This window comes from Ailuropoda melanoleuca, chromosome 2 (assembly GCF_002007445.2).
Source record: "Ailuropoda melanoleuca isolate Jingjing chromosome 2, ASM200744v2, whole genome shotgun sequence".
NCBI classification, from domain to species: Eukaryota; Metazoa; Chordata; class Mammalia; order Carnivora; family Ursidae; genus Ailuropoda; species Ailuropoda melanoleuca.
Genome location: NC_048219.1, coordinates 185,737,482 through 185,753,763, shown reverse-complemented (window position 1 = coordinate 185,753,763; position 16,282 = coordinate 185,737,482). Strand labels below are relative to the sequence as shown.

General features: G+C 36.3%; 1 protein-coding gene across 1 annotated transcript in view; it reads left to right on the top strand.

Moving 5' to 3' along the window:
- The first annotated feature begins 316 nt into the window (after positions 1-316).
- CUL3 (cullin 3) overlaps positions 317-16,282 on the top strand; it is an 89,683-nt gene continuing 73,717 nt past the window's right edge. The window contains exons 1-2 of the mRNA XM_034655271.1: positions 317-358; positions 15,820-16,017. Coding sequence (XP_034511162.1) covers positions 332-358; positions 15,820-16,017 — 225 coding nt within the window. The 5' untranslated portion in view covers positions 317-331. The remainder of the gene's footprint in view (positions 359-15,819; positions 16,018-16,282) is intronic.

Sequence of the window (16,282 nt, the reverse complement as noted above, 5' to 3'; positions counted from 1 at the left end):
TAAAAATCATCTCTAACCCTGCTGCTTGGAAATAAGCAATATTTACATTTTGATGTATTTTAATCTTTCATACACTTGTGAGCACCCAGTAAAATTGAGGTACTATGTCATTTTAAAAACTGCTTTTTAAAAAATAGTATTCTCATGTTAAATATATTAATATGATTTGTAAAAACTAGTACTCTGTGGTACCTCAGTTTGCTTAATCATTTCCCTACTGCCAAGTTAATTCGTATTTCCTCTGTTATAGATAATGCAACTGTGATTATTTAGGCACATAAATATTTGAGCCTATCCATGATATGGAGTTACTAAGCCAAACAAAATTGATATGTATTGCCAATTGACCTCCAGACAGGTAGGAATAATAATAGCTAACACTCCGTGAGTGCTTATCATGGGCTGCACACACTATTCTCTGTGCTTTGCGTGTGTAAATTAATTTCATTTCCACAGCTCTGTAGAGTACTACTACTATCATCTGTTTTACAGAGGAGGCCTTGAGAATCTAAGAAATTTGCTTCAGGTCACTGTGCTTGTAAGTGGCAGAACTAGGATCCTAATCTGGCTCTAAAGTGAACGTTCTTCAGAATTAATTATAGCTGTCAGGGTTGTATCATTGTCTTTCTACTGCGTAGCAGTGTCTTAGCCAACATTTTATATCTTTAATTTCATAGGTGAAAAAATAGTACTTCAGTGGTTTAGTTTGCATTTCTTTGACTACTTATTAAGAATAAAACTATGGATAGTCTTTAAGGGAATTTTCCTTTAGAATATTCAACTTCTGTGTTAGGAGTATGACTAAAAAATAGACTGAGAGTGTAATCGAGTGTGGTGGGCTTTGTACTGCCAGATTTTGAATGTCATTTCCACCTTTTTCTAGCTGTATCAACTTTAACAAGTTACTTAACCCTTTCTAGCTTCAGTTTCCTCCTCTGAAATGAAATTACCAGTAGGACCTATGTTACAGGGTGTTGTGAGATAAAGAAAATAAAGCATTACAACACTACCTAGCACAAAGCTGTGGTTAATACCACTATTTTGCTGTGATTATGCCACAATTTAAATGTTAAAATTGAGTTATTTTTGCAGGTAGCTGTATTGTAATACTGTATGCTTATTTTAGTGTTGCTGCCATTTTTTGGTACTGTTTCTCATTTCGAAAAGCCTGCAGGGCCAATTTGAACCACACTGAGAAGTGAGTCTCAAAGGATATAGGTTTGGTACCACTGGGGCACTTGAAAAGAATGCTACTGGCTTTTCGGGGTACAGTCAAAAAAAAGTTCCAATAATCATTCTTACATAATCATTGGAGTAAGTCTGTCACTTCTTAGGTAACTTTATTGAAAGCATAAACATTCATTTGGTGTGTGCTTTCTAATATGTACATTAAATGTTTACCTAAAAATATATTTTGCTTCTCTTTGTTTCCTTCCTTTCTCTTCCATACCCTTTTTTTGTTTCACTCGTGAACTAGATTGTGGTCCCTGCCCAAAGCTTATACCAGCCACCCTTTTGAACCACAAAACACTTAGCATAGTGTTAGACACAGTGTGGGTGGTTAGTGAATGATTAAATGAGAAACTAGTCCTTTAAGCCAAACTGTAGTAATTGATTAATTGGGTAAGTTGATGCAAGTACTACTCTGAAATGTTTCAACTGTTTTTGCCACTATAAGTGAAGTGTTAAGATATAGTGGGTTGCTAATGATTTGAAGTTAGCCTAGTCCCCTGAAACAATGAGTTGAAAGTAAAAATAGTATGCTGCATTGGCAGTAACCTTGGCTTGATCTTCAGAAGACTAAACCTGTGGCACAGTCTTTGTTAACTAGCTGTACTCTATGTTTTACTCCCTCTACCATGATTCCTTCTTCCCAGCCTGTTCGGCTGTCTGCTGTGATCTACTTCCGTTGCAGATTGACTCTCCTGTATCTTTAACCTGTTCTCAGAATTCTTTGCCGCCTTTTTCATCTGAAACCTGGCTTTGCCCTGAGAATACTGGCTTATTTTCTTAAATCGAAATGTCTGTTTTCCTTGTAATCCTTGAACCATTGGGCCCAGATACTATTTATTACCACATGCAGCATCCTCTTTTTGTGGCTCTGGCCCTTGCGAACTGTTCTTTTATGCATGCCCTCTGATTGTCTCCTAACTTCTTACAGGAACATGTTCCTTCGAGCATTGAAGACTTTAATACTTTCCTCACATTCTTTCCAGCTCAGATCTTAGTTTTATCCACTACGTGTGGCATAGTCATTCAATTTAAAATACATTTATTATGTGTTTCTCCTGGAAGTCAGGCACTAGATATACAAGGATAATCAAATAGACCTGGCCTCTTCTTACTATAGTGGTCTTCATTCTGTCTTAGAGTTTGTCATTCCATTGCTTTAGAAATCTTCAACTCCAGTATTGCATTGGATCCTAGCTTCTTCATTTTTTAGATGTAATAATGAGCAAATCACTTAACCTCTTTCCTCTTTTGTAAGGAGAAAACAATAGCACCTACTTCGTAAGAGTAAAGTTAATACATGTAAAGCTCTTAGAATAGTGTCTGGCACAAAGTAGGCATTGTAAATAAATGCCAGTTGTTATCATTTAATTATTCTGTCCTACTTGTTGATTGTTTCCTTCTCACATTAATGTGCTCCTAGACCTCAAGAAGACCCCTTTCATTCTCCCAGACCATGATGCCTGTTACTAGTTGTCTCTTTTTTCTTACTACCTCCCTAGAGCAAGGCCAGACAGAGATAGCACAAAGTGTCTTGGTTCATTCCACCCACCTGCCTTAACTGCTTGTATTTTTTAGGCTGTTGTGCACTCCTGGGGAAAATTGAAAGATAGTGGTATCTAAGCTGGACTCCCAGGGCCTCTGGGCAGTTTTATGTTCGTGTGTGTGTGTGTGTGCGTGTGTGTGTGTGTGTGTGTGTGTCTCTCTCTCTCTCTCTCTCTCTCTCTCTCCCCCCCCAGTAAGCTCCCTCCTCTCTCCCTGTGTGAGCTATTCCAAACTTTAATCACTGTCCTTAAGCTCTTTATTGAGAATTCTCTTATCTCCCTTCTTCCAGAAACTTAACTATTGCTTCACTGAGAAAAACTAATGTTATCTTGTGTAAGTTCCTTCAGCTTTCTTCCTTTTCAATTGTAGCCTTTAACCTGTATCTTTACTCATTCTCAGTGCCTTCCCTCAGGTCCCAGAGAAGGAAGATATTCTTTTCCTGTCTCCCCTGTCATGGTAACTACCATACTATTTTTCTTCATTCCAAAAGTCTTCAAAGAATAGTCTGTATCTCCTTTATTAGAACCTGATTTTTTTAGAGGAGGCATCAAGTCTTTTTGTATTGATCTTTGTCAGTGCAGCACAATAGTATCCAACAATGTTGGATGAATGAACTAATACACTCTTAATTTGTTTTCTTACCTTTAAGATGGGAAGTGTAGCAATCTTCCTCACAAGTTGTGAAGATTAAAAGGAACGTCAGAAAGTGCTTTCTTTCTTTCTTTTTTTAATATTTTTTTTTTATTATGTTAGTCACCATACAGTACACCCCTGGTTTTTGATGTAAAGTTCGATGGTTCATTAGTTGCGTATAACACCCAGTGCACCATGCAATACGTGCCCTCCTTACTACCCATCACCAGCCTTTCCCATTCCCCCACCCCCCTCCCCTCTGAAGCCCTCAGTTTGTTTCTCAGAGTCCATAGTCTCATGCTTCATTCCCCCTTCTGATTACCCCCCCTTTCTTTATCCCTTTCTTCTCCTAATGATCTTCTTAGTTCTTATGTTCCATAGATGAGAGAAACCATATGATAATTGTCTTTCTCTGCTTGACTTATTTCACTTAGCATTCTAATAAACACTGGCATCGCTGAGACATTTGAACGAATTTTCTAATCAAAAAGTCAGAATTTTCAGCTTGAAGTGTATTTTGTTTCATGTGGGACAATTATTTTCAAACTTGTTGAGAGTCTCCAGGACCCTGGAGGCATAAGAGGAGTGGAATTAGGTGTATCTTCAGAAATCTCTTGTTACTTAAAGTTGTTTGAAAGTTGCCATTTGTATAAAAGATTTCATTTTGGAAAAGTTGTTAACCACTGCTTTAAAATCCAGCCTTAAGAAGTCGAGAGTCCTACTTGCCCAAGTTGAGACAATTAATAGTAAATCGAGAACTGATTCTTTAGTTGCCTTAACCCCTAATTCAGAGCTTTTGTTACTAGAAAGCATTACTTCATTTTTTTTAAGTCAGTTTGAAGTTGAAAATGTAGTTAAGTAAAATTTCTTAATTTGACTTTCATTCATTTAGTACTTGTGATCACTAAGAAAGGAATGGACCCAAATTTACTCTTTAAATGAGAAAGATTACTGCTAAGCAAATGAATAAAGACTTCAAAGGAATATTTTTACCTACTTTAAGAAAATACAAGCTTCTTATAAAAAATAAGAAAATACAAGCTTCTTAAGAGATATTTTTCTATAAAAGCAAGGCCTCAATGCTAAGAGGACTTCATTAACATAATGATTGCAAGTCATTCTTATCTGAAGCAACTCTTAACTGGACGACCTTACTCATCTATTTGCCCTATCCTCTTGAAAGTAATCATGATAAATTCTTTTTCCTTTTTCTTTTCCAACTTGTAGATAGTATGAGAAACTGCTTTATAACATTAGTAACAACAACTTGTTGAATGTCTGCCTTATGTTAGGTTGTGTTTTAGGTGCTTTGAACTATAATTATCTCAAATCCTTACAACCTTTAGATGTTGTTACTGTTTTAAATCTAAGGCTCAGAGAGACCTGGAAAGGTATGTGTAATATTACATGTCCACCTAAGAAAGAGCAGAGCTGGGATTTGGATCCCACATGTGTCTATTAAAAAATTCATGTTCTTCCCACTACACCGCACTGCCTAGTTGTATTCTGTTAAGCGTTTGCTAGATTCTGAAACATTTACTTTCTTAATAGGACTATATTGGAAAATTAATTCTAAGATTGCCATGCAGATTATTAGTTAGGGGCAGATCCAGGGGCCCTAAAGCTTATACAGTGCAGTACTCTTTATAAAAAGAATTCAAAATTAGTTTTCGGCCCTTGGAAGGAGCTTTTGCAAGTGTAAGCCTCGCTAGATTCAAGGTAAATGCACTTCTCATAAGAGAATAAAAGTTATTAAAAACTTCAAATCAGTGGAAGTATATTTTCAGTAAAATTTGAGTTTATAAATTGCTTAAAGTATCCTAGTGTGCATTGACTTGACTAAAGCAAAGTCATAACCTGTGAGAAAGACATTAGTTGGCATACTTGTGAGTTAACACTTTCCTCTTTATAAGGCTGATAGCACACTTCTTTAACTTTTTCAATTAATAGAAATTTATCTTATTTAAGTATATGTTTTTAAAAAGTGTTTCTTTGAAGATAACATGTTAAAGTACTTTAATATAATCTTCAGTTTTTGTCTTTGAGAACATATTAAGAAGTAGGTTAAACAGTAAAATGAATTTTGAAGTACAAGGATCAGATACTTTAAAATAATTCACTTTTTCACACATGGTGTATGCAAGTGAGACATGAAAGAAGTGGTTTTGGCGGGGGTTTTTTGATGAATGCTCTCCTTAGCCAAATAAACAAGTAATTTATTTGCTCCTGTTTGTATTCATATTTTAATTTTTTTTAAAAGATTTTATTTATTTATTTGACAGAAATAGAGACAGCCAGCGAGAGAGGGAACACAAGCAGGGGGAGTGGGAGAGGAAGAAGCAGGCTCAAAGCGGAGGAGCCTGATGTGGGGCTCGATCCCAGAACGCCGGCATCACGCCCTGAGCCGAAGGCAGACGCTTAACCGCTGTGCCACCCAGGCGCCCCCATATTTTAATTTTTAAAAAGCTAATAGGGATTTTGAGAGACGCCAGCCGTTTGGATCTTACTTTAATAGATGACAAAAGGGAGGACTAGCAAGGATAGTTCACCCAGGGGATACTTTCAGGACTTGAATTTATGAAAGAACCATGACTAGAAGCCTGATTTAAGTTAAAGGCTCTTTTCTCTAGACCGAACTGAAACATGCATATCGCCATAATAATTCATTGTTAACATTAACCTATTCAGTTATAAAAAGACATCTTAATATTGAGCACCTAGGTGATTTGAGTTGACCTGGGGTTAGCAGAAAGACACCTAGTTTAGGATGCTTGGATTTCTTCATTGCTCTAATTAGCTTTATGATCCTGGTGAAGCCACTTAGCCTCAGTTTCTTTATTTGTAAAATGAGGTTTTAATTTGTGATTATCTTTGGCTCATTCCAGCTCTAAAAATTTCATTTAAATAGGTGTATTTGTACATAAGTCTAGGAATGGAATGCTGGTGATTTCTCTTGTGGCATAAAACATTTTGTGTGCTGTTGGAAAAGTCACCTACCTATCTTGGATTTAGAATTTTCTTTAAAATAATTGTTTATTTCAGTGATGATGGTTAAATAGTAGTACGAAGCAGTGGGAAATTAGCTGTGTTTTTGTATACTCTTTTTTTGTGTGAATTGGTGGTTTTAGAGAAATTTTGAACAGATTTGATACCACCTTTTGTAATAATTTCATACAATGGGCTTTTGCTATCATATCACATTTGGTTACAGTTAGATTCAAAGACAAAGCTAACTGGTAATTTATACTTTTTCACATGTCTTTTTCCTCTTCCTTTGGATTGTCTGTAGCTGATTCCAGTGTAAATTAATTTACAATTTGTAGAGCTTTTTACACATTATCATAGTTTTAGAAAAACAGGGTTTACCCATTTCAAAAAAAAAAAGTTACCTAAGCTAAAGAGAAGAAAATATTGTCACTTTTGATTAAAATTAATAATTTTAGATTGTAGGATAGAAACATGGAATTCAAATGTGCACTTAGATATAAAGTATAAGTAATTTTCTTAATAGGGGAGGCCTCTAATTATTATGTGTGAAGATTTCCAGTCAAGATGAATATTGTATTCTATGGATAAAATGTGTTTCAGGGTGCCCAGTAGGTGCCCTCTTTTTTTTTTTTTCATTAGTGAAAACAGCACCAATAGTAGGACAGTGACAGACTTCTTGCTTCAGTGAGAATATTTAAAATTGCATCTTACTGTGATTATCATCAGACCATGAAATGTTACACACACCTTTTTTCATATAAGCAAGTCATTCATGGAGATATATTTGAATCACGTTGTCTGTACTCAAGTCAGTTGTGACTTAACATGGGCTTTGATAGGCTAATCTGGAAGTTTGATCTTTGGTATTAGAAAATTTTCCAATTGATTTTTGAACAGCCTACTCACGTTGAGGACTGAAATGCAGATTGTAATTGAACCTTCTATTGATGATTTAGCTTTCTCATTATAAATTTACTGTTCCATAATGATATTAGAGTCCAGATGAATGTAGGTGAGACTTAGTTTGTGATTCCACAGAATCATCCCAGGCTTCTATACTTTTCTAATTGATAATCTTTCTCTCTGCTCCCTTGACATCAGTTTTATTACTTTTGGCAGCACAGTTCTGCACCCATCTGATGTCCATTGTAACCACAGAAAAACCATTTAAACAAACATCAGTCTCAGCTTTACATTCAAGTTAAGTCATTAAGTAAGGCTTTATGTCAGTTTTGTGTAGTAAAGAAAGAAACAAACGTATTGAACAAGCGCTGTGTGCCAAATGCTTTCAGACCTTGTTAACTGCTACATAGTCATCTCCTATTTCTTCTGCCACAAGCATCTGAGGAAAGTAAATTCTGGAAAGTTAAATAACTTGGGCAAAGTCTGAATGTATCCCATTGTACTGTTTTCCTTAACACTTGGGTCTTTGGTTATATTTTTGATGGTTGAGGTTGCTTAAAGATTAACTGATGGATAAATGGGATGCTTGCAGATGTTATAAGTCATCGTGTAGCTGTTGGTCATCGAATAAGATTCATCATCATTATTAACTGTAACTGGACCACATTCAAGTCATATTTTTTGAAAGTCACATAGGCATTGTGCCATGTATTATAAAGGGTGCAATAAAATAAAGGAAGAGAGACTTTATGTTATTCCAAGGTGCTTAAAATCTGGGAGGGAGTTCCTTACATAATTTATGGCTGAGTTGTATCTGACTAGAATACTGCCATTCCTCAGATATTTGTACCAGAGCAACTTTTTTTTGAGGCTGAAGCTCAAAATTAAGATCAAGCATTTTTCCTTGTTTATTTTTTTCTAGCTGTGTCATTCTGAATTGCCTGGAATTTCAAATTCTCACCCTTTTCCCCCACCCACCCTGTTCTAAATTTCTTGTCGAAAATTATTCACAGGGGACTAAGGACTTCTTGTGCTTTGTATATAGTGGATGTAAAGAATACAGTTCTCTTCATTTTAGTTTTAATTGGCTCATGCTGTAGTTCTCTCCAACTCTTGATTATTACAGAACCTTCAAGATGTGTAAGTATATAATAGATTGATATCCTTTCAAATTCAGGCATTTTTTAAAGATTTTATTTATTTGTCAGAGAGCGCGAGGACAGGCAGGGGGAGCGGCAGACAGAGGGAGAAGCAGGCTCCCTGCTAAGCAAGGAGCCCCATGCGGAACTTGATCCCAGGACCCTGGGATATGACCTGAGCTGAAGGCAGACACTTAACCGACTGAGCCACCCAGGTGCCCCCAAATTCAGGGACTTTAAAGGTTGTTTTTAGATCATTTGAAATAGTGTAGATGAATAATCAAAAATGTTTTGAAAGAAAATAAAGACTGAGGGTTATTTTTGTTATTGATACTTACTAATGTGGAAATTGTAATCCTGGATTAGGAAGAGGCAAGGGGGTGGAGGTCACTTTTAAAAATTAAAGTCTTGATTTGGTTTTTAAAAGTCTCATTAAACCATAAGCATTTAAGAATGCTTAATTATACCTTTCCTTTAAAAAGAGCTTTTGTTTCTTTTCTTGCTACATGAGTTTACCTTCCCTGCTGATCACTTTATAACTTGAACTTGTTGGAGCAGAATACTATATATGTCTAATAATTAGCAGACATTAAATGTGTGTGTGTGTGTATGTGTGTGTGTTTTATTGTTATTGTTTTGCTACAGCATTATTACCAAAATTCCTTCCTGAGTGTATTTGCAATTAATGGAACCTAAGGAAATCGGTTTCATCAATGAGTTTAAAATCCTGCTTGAATAATTTATCCTATTACTTTAAAAGTACGTTATTACTCTTTTTTAAAAAGTACACAGTCTTAAGGCCTTTAAATTTTATGGCTCTGAGTGAAATACAGACTGATGTTTTTATGGTTAACATATTGATGACATTAGAGTTTAACATTTAGTCCTTTTAACTTTCATTGATAGTTAATAATATATTCTGTACCAAGGATGAGTGAGAAATTAAAGTTCATGAGTAACATAATTATTTTGCCGCTTACTGACGTGTTCACTTGATGCCAACACCAAAGCATGCATATGTAAGAATCTGCACTTGAAGCCCATTTCCTTTGGCATACTGTTTTTGGACTTGCTTAATTTAGGGAAAGATTGTAGTTTATGGATCCTCTCTTGAAGGGCCTTTTCTGCCTATGATTTTCCTTCTAGTTAACATTTATTAATAAAATTAATGACTAAGCAGTTAAGTGAATAGGAAAATCTGAAAATACTACTTGATAAATGAAATGTAAGAGTCCGTTGCTTGCACAATATTGTATTTTGAAAATTTTATTATTTAAAATTACACTAATTGCTGTAGATAAGCACATTAAAATATTTTTCTGTATCTTTGTGCTTACTAATTTAAAGGTTCAAAATTGCATTAATATAATATAGGTAAAGCAATATTCATTCACCAGACATTTGTTTATGGCTATCTAAGTGACATTAAAGAACAGTGCATTACCCCTTGAGTATCTCTTAGTCTACTGGAGGAAAAAGATGCATGGATAATTATGAATCAGTATAAAGTGTAGTGATAAGATATGACCTGAGTATTACTGAAAGTGCTGAGAAGGAGTCCACTTTGCTTGAGGAAGTCAGGGAAGGATTCCTAGAAGATGCGACATAGGAGCTGTGTTCAGAGATTATGTAAAGAATTGGATAAAGAAGATGAAGGAGGATGGCGAATGAGGGGGTGGTGTGTCATTGGATGGGAAAAACCATTGATTTAGTGTTGTCGGGGAATGAATGTAAGATAGGTAGTAGTGAGTGAAAGTAGTAAAGTTAGAGAAGAAGGCATAGACTAGATTTGAGTAGTTTTAAAGTACCTCCTTCCACCCCTGTTACTAATGAGAGTTAGGTTTTGATCGGGGCTACAATGCTCATGTTTATTTTTTAAGTGGTGATTCTGAGGAAGATCGATTCTAGGAGGTTATTGGAGTTCATGATAGTTGGAAGGCTGTCATGGTGATCTAGATGCCGGCTTTAGGACAATAGTATGCAGGATGAAAGAATGGGAACATTTGAGAAATATCTTGGGCCTGCTGTTAGCAGCACTTGATGTTTGAATGAAAGGGGGATGAGAGATGAAACAAGAAAAGTTAAAGCATAGGCTTCTAACATGTATAACTAGGTGGCTTGTGAATTAGAGAATACAGAAGGAAGATATGTGTGTGTTTGGAGGATGAGTTTAACAGGGTTTTTGGAGCTGATAAGTTTGATCTTCAGAACCTTTGGTTTGAGATGTCCAGCAGGCAGTTGAATATGGTAGTTTTAGACTTTGGGGGAACATCTGGGCTAGCAATGCAGATTTGGGAGCAATTAACATATAAATCAGTAATTTATTCTTTGAGATGTGGGCTAGATTTCTTGGGAAATCTGATAAGAGCTCAGGACTCATCATCCAGGAAAAAGAAATGCTCACATTTGCAAAATTTTGTGTACACTTTTAGGTGGCTCCAGAATCTCTTGCTAATCTGGTGTCTTGTAAATTTTAGAACTTTAGATGTGTGGGTAGTAATTGTAACCATGATAATGGATGGAAACGCATAGTGACCCAGTGAAAAGAGCCAAGGACAGAGCTCTGGGGATTAAAATGTTTTAAATGGCACTGGAGGAATAGGAGATAGGAAGTAGGGAATAGTGTTTCCAAAAGAAGGCTACATTATACTGACTTGTATTTAGCATCCTTGTACCCTTAAGGTACTTTTGTTTTAGCTCATATCTGTTTATCTATTAAGCTTGAAAAGTTATTTTTTTCTTTCTGACAGTTGATGCCCATAGATGACAGTTCCGAGACGTGTGAGGAATTCTGCTGTTTTCTTTAGTCGACGTGTGAGGGATTCTGCTGTGCCCTGGACTGGTTTAAATTCTACTGACATTCTTATTTAATCTTTGTGATAGTCCCTGACATAGATACTGTTGTTAAACCTGCTTTACAAGTGAGGAAATAAAGATTTTGAAGAGTTAAGTAATTTGCCCAATGTCACATGGCCTGTTAGTTTAGCAAAGCCATGACACCAAACCAGGCCTTTTAGACAGCAGAACTTGAGTTTTCTACTAAAACACCACACTATGTTTACCAAGATAATCAGTGACTCACACTGTGATATGACTATACTTTATTAGCACGATGTAATGTAATGTGAGTCCAGTGGTTTGGACTAGATTTGGGGATATATAAATTCTAATCTCTGCTCTGAGATTTGGGGTAAATCATTTAATGTCTCTGGATTTATTTTTTCATTTACTTGAAAATTTTTATACCTAAACATTGTTGTCTGTGGTTACATCTCTGCTCTTGTCTATAAAACATGAATACTGAGGAAAGTACTGTGTAGAATCTTGGATTATAAATTAACTCTTGATTTATATATATGAGAAATGATTTATTATCATGTAAGGGTATTTCTGCAATATTCAAAGTGTTTGGTTTATGTTTTTTAAATTCTTTAGTTTTTAATAGAAAATTTACTAATTCATGATGGGTAGGAACCTTTTTGTATATTTTCTAGCTTTCATGGACTCTTTTTTTAGAGCCTGAAAAGATCATTTGTTGAAGTTTTGCTCAACTGTTCACAGTATAGTTACCTCTGGAGTTTATAGTCCACATTAACTTTGGTCTTTCTCTGGAATTGTTCTGAGTGTTCTGCTTTATATGTTCATTATTTAATATTGAGGGATGATGTCTTAGTCTGCTTTTTTATGACCTCGGTATATGGAGTACTTGAGGCCATCATTATCATGTGGACTTGTATCTTTTATTTTTGAAAACTTACGAACAGCTGCATCTTATTTAAAATATTTTATATGGATGGCATCCTGTGTATCAGGACATCTGATAAAAATAGATTGTAGTCTTGACCTAGGGGTAAATTCTCTTAAGGCCTTTTCAGAAAAGTCTCTACTAGACCTGGGATTTGAATAAGATTTAATTAATAAAAAAGAACTTCTTTTACAGAATTCCTTTTAAGCACTCCAGAAAAGATTAGAATAAGAAGGCTCTGTTTGAGTCACCTGCTTAAGAATCCTCTATGATTGAGGGTTGAACTGATATTTTACTGCTAGGGTAACTGAAAGAACTATTTTGCCTATCTACATTCCTCACTCTTTCACATTCATACCCATTGGACATAGCTTGGAAGGAGCATGGTTTTTTTTTCATTAACCACTTTATCGAGGTTTGATTGACATGCAGATAGCTGTACATATATTTAACATATGCAACTTGATGAGTTTGGAGGTAAGTATTCACTTGGGAAGCTGTCACTATAATCTGTGCAATAAACATATTCATCACCCGCAAAAGTTTCTTCCTACCCTCTTTGGAGAGGATTCCACTCAGTAATTTCTGTCCATTCCAGGTCAGAAATACGTGTAAAGCTGATGAGTAATTGTTGCCATGTTTCCCAGGTTGTGAGTGCAGAACATGTGGGTTTTATGTGGCATAATAACAGCTCCTTAGTCATAGATTATAAGGAAATCATTCCATCAGCAAGTATGAATGTCTGTTATATGCCATGTATTACTTCAGTGGCTGAGGGATTCCTCAGTGAAAAAAATCCCTGCCTTCATGGAGCTGACATTTGGATGGGAGGAGAGAGGCCAGGAAACGAAATAAGGAAAAAGAAATAAGGAATGTGGTGTTGGAATTTGGGGGTGACTAGTAGGAGGAGACTGCTATTTTAAATGGAGCGTGAAAAAAGCTTCATTTTCTGGTGATAGTTGAACAGAGTTTTGAGGTTGGTAAGGTGAATGAGCCATGTAGATACCTGAGGGAAGAATATTTGAGAGACAGAGTAGCAAATACAAACACCTTGAAACAAACCTGTTTGACATAGTCCAAAGAATAGCAAAGAGCGTCTGGTGTGGCTGGAACAGTGAACAAGGAGGAAGAATAGATGAAGTCAGATTATCAGATTGAATAATGTTTTGTAGTTTGTAGAACTTTGACTTCAACTCCAAGAGAAATGAAAAGTCACTTGAGGGTTGTGAGCAGAAAAGTGACATTTAGGTTTTTAGAAGGTCACTGGTTAGTACTCTGTGATAGTGGGCCAGGAGCAGAAACAGACAAATTAGGGGGCTTTTGGAGATTTGAGAGATGGCAGTGGTTTGGGCAAGGTTAGTAGTAGTGGAAGAAGTGAGTAGGAGTTCGATTCTGGGTACATTTTGGAGGTAGAGACAACAGAATTTCCTTTTGGATTAGAATCAAAGTGAGGGAATAAAGGGGATTACAAGCTTTTTTGGCCTTAACAACTGGAAGGACGGAGTGGACCTTTGCTCCTTTGGAGAAGACAGCTGGGGAAGCCGACTTAAGGGCAAAGATTTGGATTTCTGTTTCGGACTTGGTAAGTTTGAGATGCCTAGTAGGTATTCAGGTGAAAACATTGAAAACATGGCTGAATATAGGACTCTGGTATCAAGGGGAGAGGGGTGAACTTAAGCCATGAGCATAGATGAAATCAGCTTCACCTGAAAATTGAATTGTGGCTAGACAAAGAAGTTCAGGTTTGGAGGTTGCTGTGAGGGGAAAGAAGTGGTAAGCAGACTGACAAACAGGAACTAGAGGAATGGGAAGAAAAACAGGAGATTGTAGTGCTTGGAAGACAAGTGAGGAAATCTGTTTCAAGTAGTAGGAGTGATCAGCTCTTTCAGTTGCTGCCAGATAGGTAAAGAATGATGAGAACTAGGACTGACCATTTAGATTTAGCAGGATGGAAGTCACTGGTGACCTTCTTGAGTAGTCTCAGTGAAACGGTAGAGATGAAAGCCTTATTGGAATAGATTCAAGATATAATGAGAAAAATGGGACTTGGAGACAACGAATGTAGAAATGTCTCAAGTCCTGTGATTTTGCTGTAAATGGAAAAGACAGAGATTGGATGGTACTGGAGAAATGGTGGGTTTGTGAGGATTTGTTTTTAGGATGGGAAACTGATGATTTTGAATGCAGATGGAAATTGTTTAGCAGAGAGGAAAGAATGTGATGATGCTGAGAATGGAGATTGATAAAGGGAGGTCCTTGAAAAGGTGAGTTGGGATGGAACTAAACTTCATTCTGTATAGGTATCACCTGGGATCACAGTGCAGATTTTGGTTCTGTAGGGGTGGAGCCTGAAATTCTGTATTTCTAGTAAGTCATTGATGATGCCTGTGTTTCTGGTCCCTATTATTTGAGTATAACTTGGTACTTTGAGCACAAGAGCAATACAGTAGAATATTGATACATAATCATATAGATTGGTGGATATGCTTGGGGTTTGTACAGTGTGTCTTCAGATTGTTTCTGTTTTCTCAATGAAACAGTAAGCAAGTCATTATCCTAGAGTGAGGATGGAGGAGATGGTGTAAAATCATCTAGGAAGGTAGAGTCAGTAGTCTAGAATGTAGGATTATGGGGTTGCACCCAGGGCCCCCTGTGGTTAGTGGTTATGAATTTCAACGGAGATGTATTTAATATGGGTATATGTATGTTATACATTTACTTTCAGCTACACACGTGTGTGCGTGTGAAGAGTAGGTGGGTAGATGGGGTTTAGAATGGCAAGTATTTTGGCCGGGGGTGGGGGTGGGGAGGTGGGGCAAGTGATTCATGGGTGTGTACAAGGTAGCTACAAATGATGGACTGTGGAATCTAAACTGGGAAAGGAAGAAAATAAGAATGCTAGGTTAAACAGAAGATGTGGGGGTTTTTTGTTTGTTTTGTTTTTAATTGTACGTCTTCCTCCAATCTTTAATTTGCTAAGGAGCTCTGTAAATCTTCAGGAGAGGAAAATAGTGTTCATGTCCTCAATTTTTTTTTTTTTTAAGATTTATTTATTTTAGGAGGAGAGCGGGGAGGACAGGGAAAGGGGCAGAGGGAACGGGAGAGAGAAACCTAAGCAGATTCTGCCCTGAGTGTGGAGCTGGACGCGGGGCTCGACCTCACTACCCTGAGATCACGACCTGAGCCGAAACCAAGAGTCAGAGGCTTAAGCGACTGTGACACCCAGGCACCCCCTAAATTATTTCTTAAATCACAGAAGTCTTTCTGTCTCAGTATCTCTCTGAGCTTGTATTCTACTAAATAAACTAAGGAAAAGGGTGCCTTACGCTTTTGGCTAAAGCAAGTATTAACATTGGGGATTATGATTTCATTTAAATTAGAGGGTTTTAATGCATATAAGAAGGGAGGGAGGTCTTAAAGGATTTTTTTTTGAAAAATTGCTCTGTCAGCTCTAAAAACTATTCTTAAATGTATCCTTTATTTTTGTTAAAACAGACTGTTAACATCCTTATAAGTCATGCAGATTTATAATCATAGCCATATAATAAGATAATTACTATATGGACAAATACAGAAAGATTTTCAACCATTGGTGTTTTTTTTTTTTTGTCTCTTTTTCTCTCTTGGATATTACAGATGACCATGGATGAAAAATATGTAAACAGCATTTGGGACCTTCTGAAAAATGCAATTCAAGAAATCCAGCGTAAGAATAACAGTGGTCTTAGTTTTGAGGAGCTCTATAGAAATGCTTATACAATGGTTTTGCATAAACATGGAGAAAAGCTCTACACTGGACTAAGAGAAGTTGTTACCGAACATCTCATAAATAAGGTATCCAACTTTAAAGGACTATTGCTAATTATATGGAATCTAGAAAATCCTTTATATATTATATTATACTTTGACTAGCAGTATTAGTTTTAAAGGCTCCCGGAAGCCTATAGAAATAGTAATCAATTAATGGCTGTATTATAAAACCTCACTCAAAACTTATAATCAGCTAAATCACAATTTTTGATAATTGAGGGAAGATGAAGTTTGTGATTTATAATAAATATATTCTCTGTAATTATAATTAAGGAAACAAACTTTTATT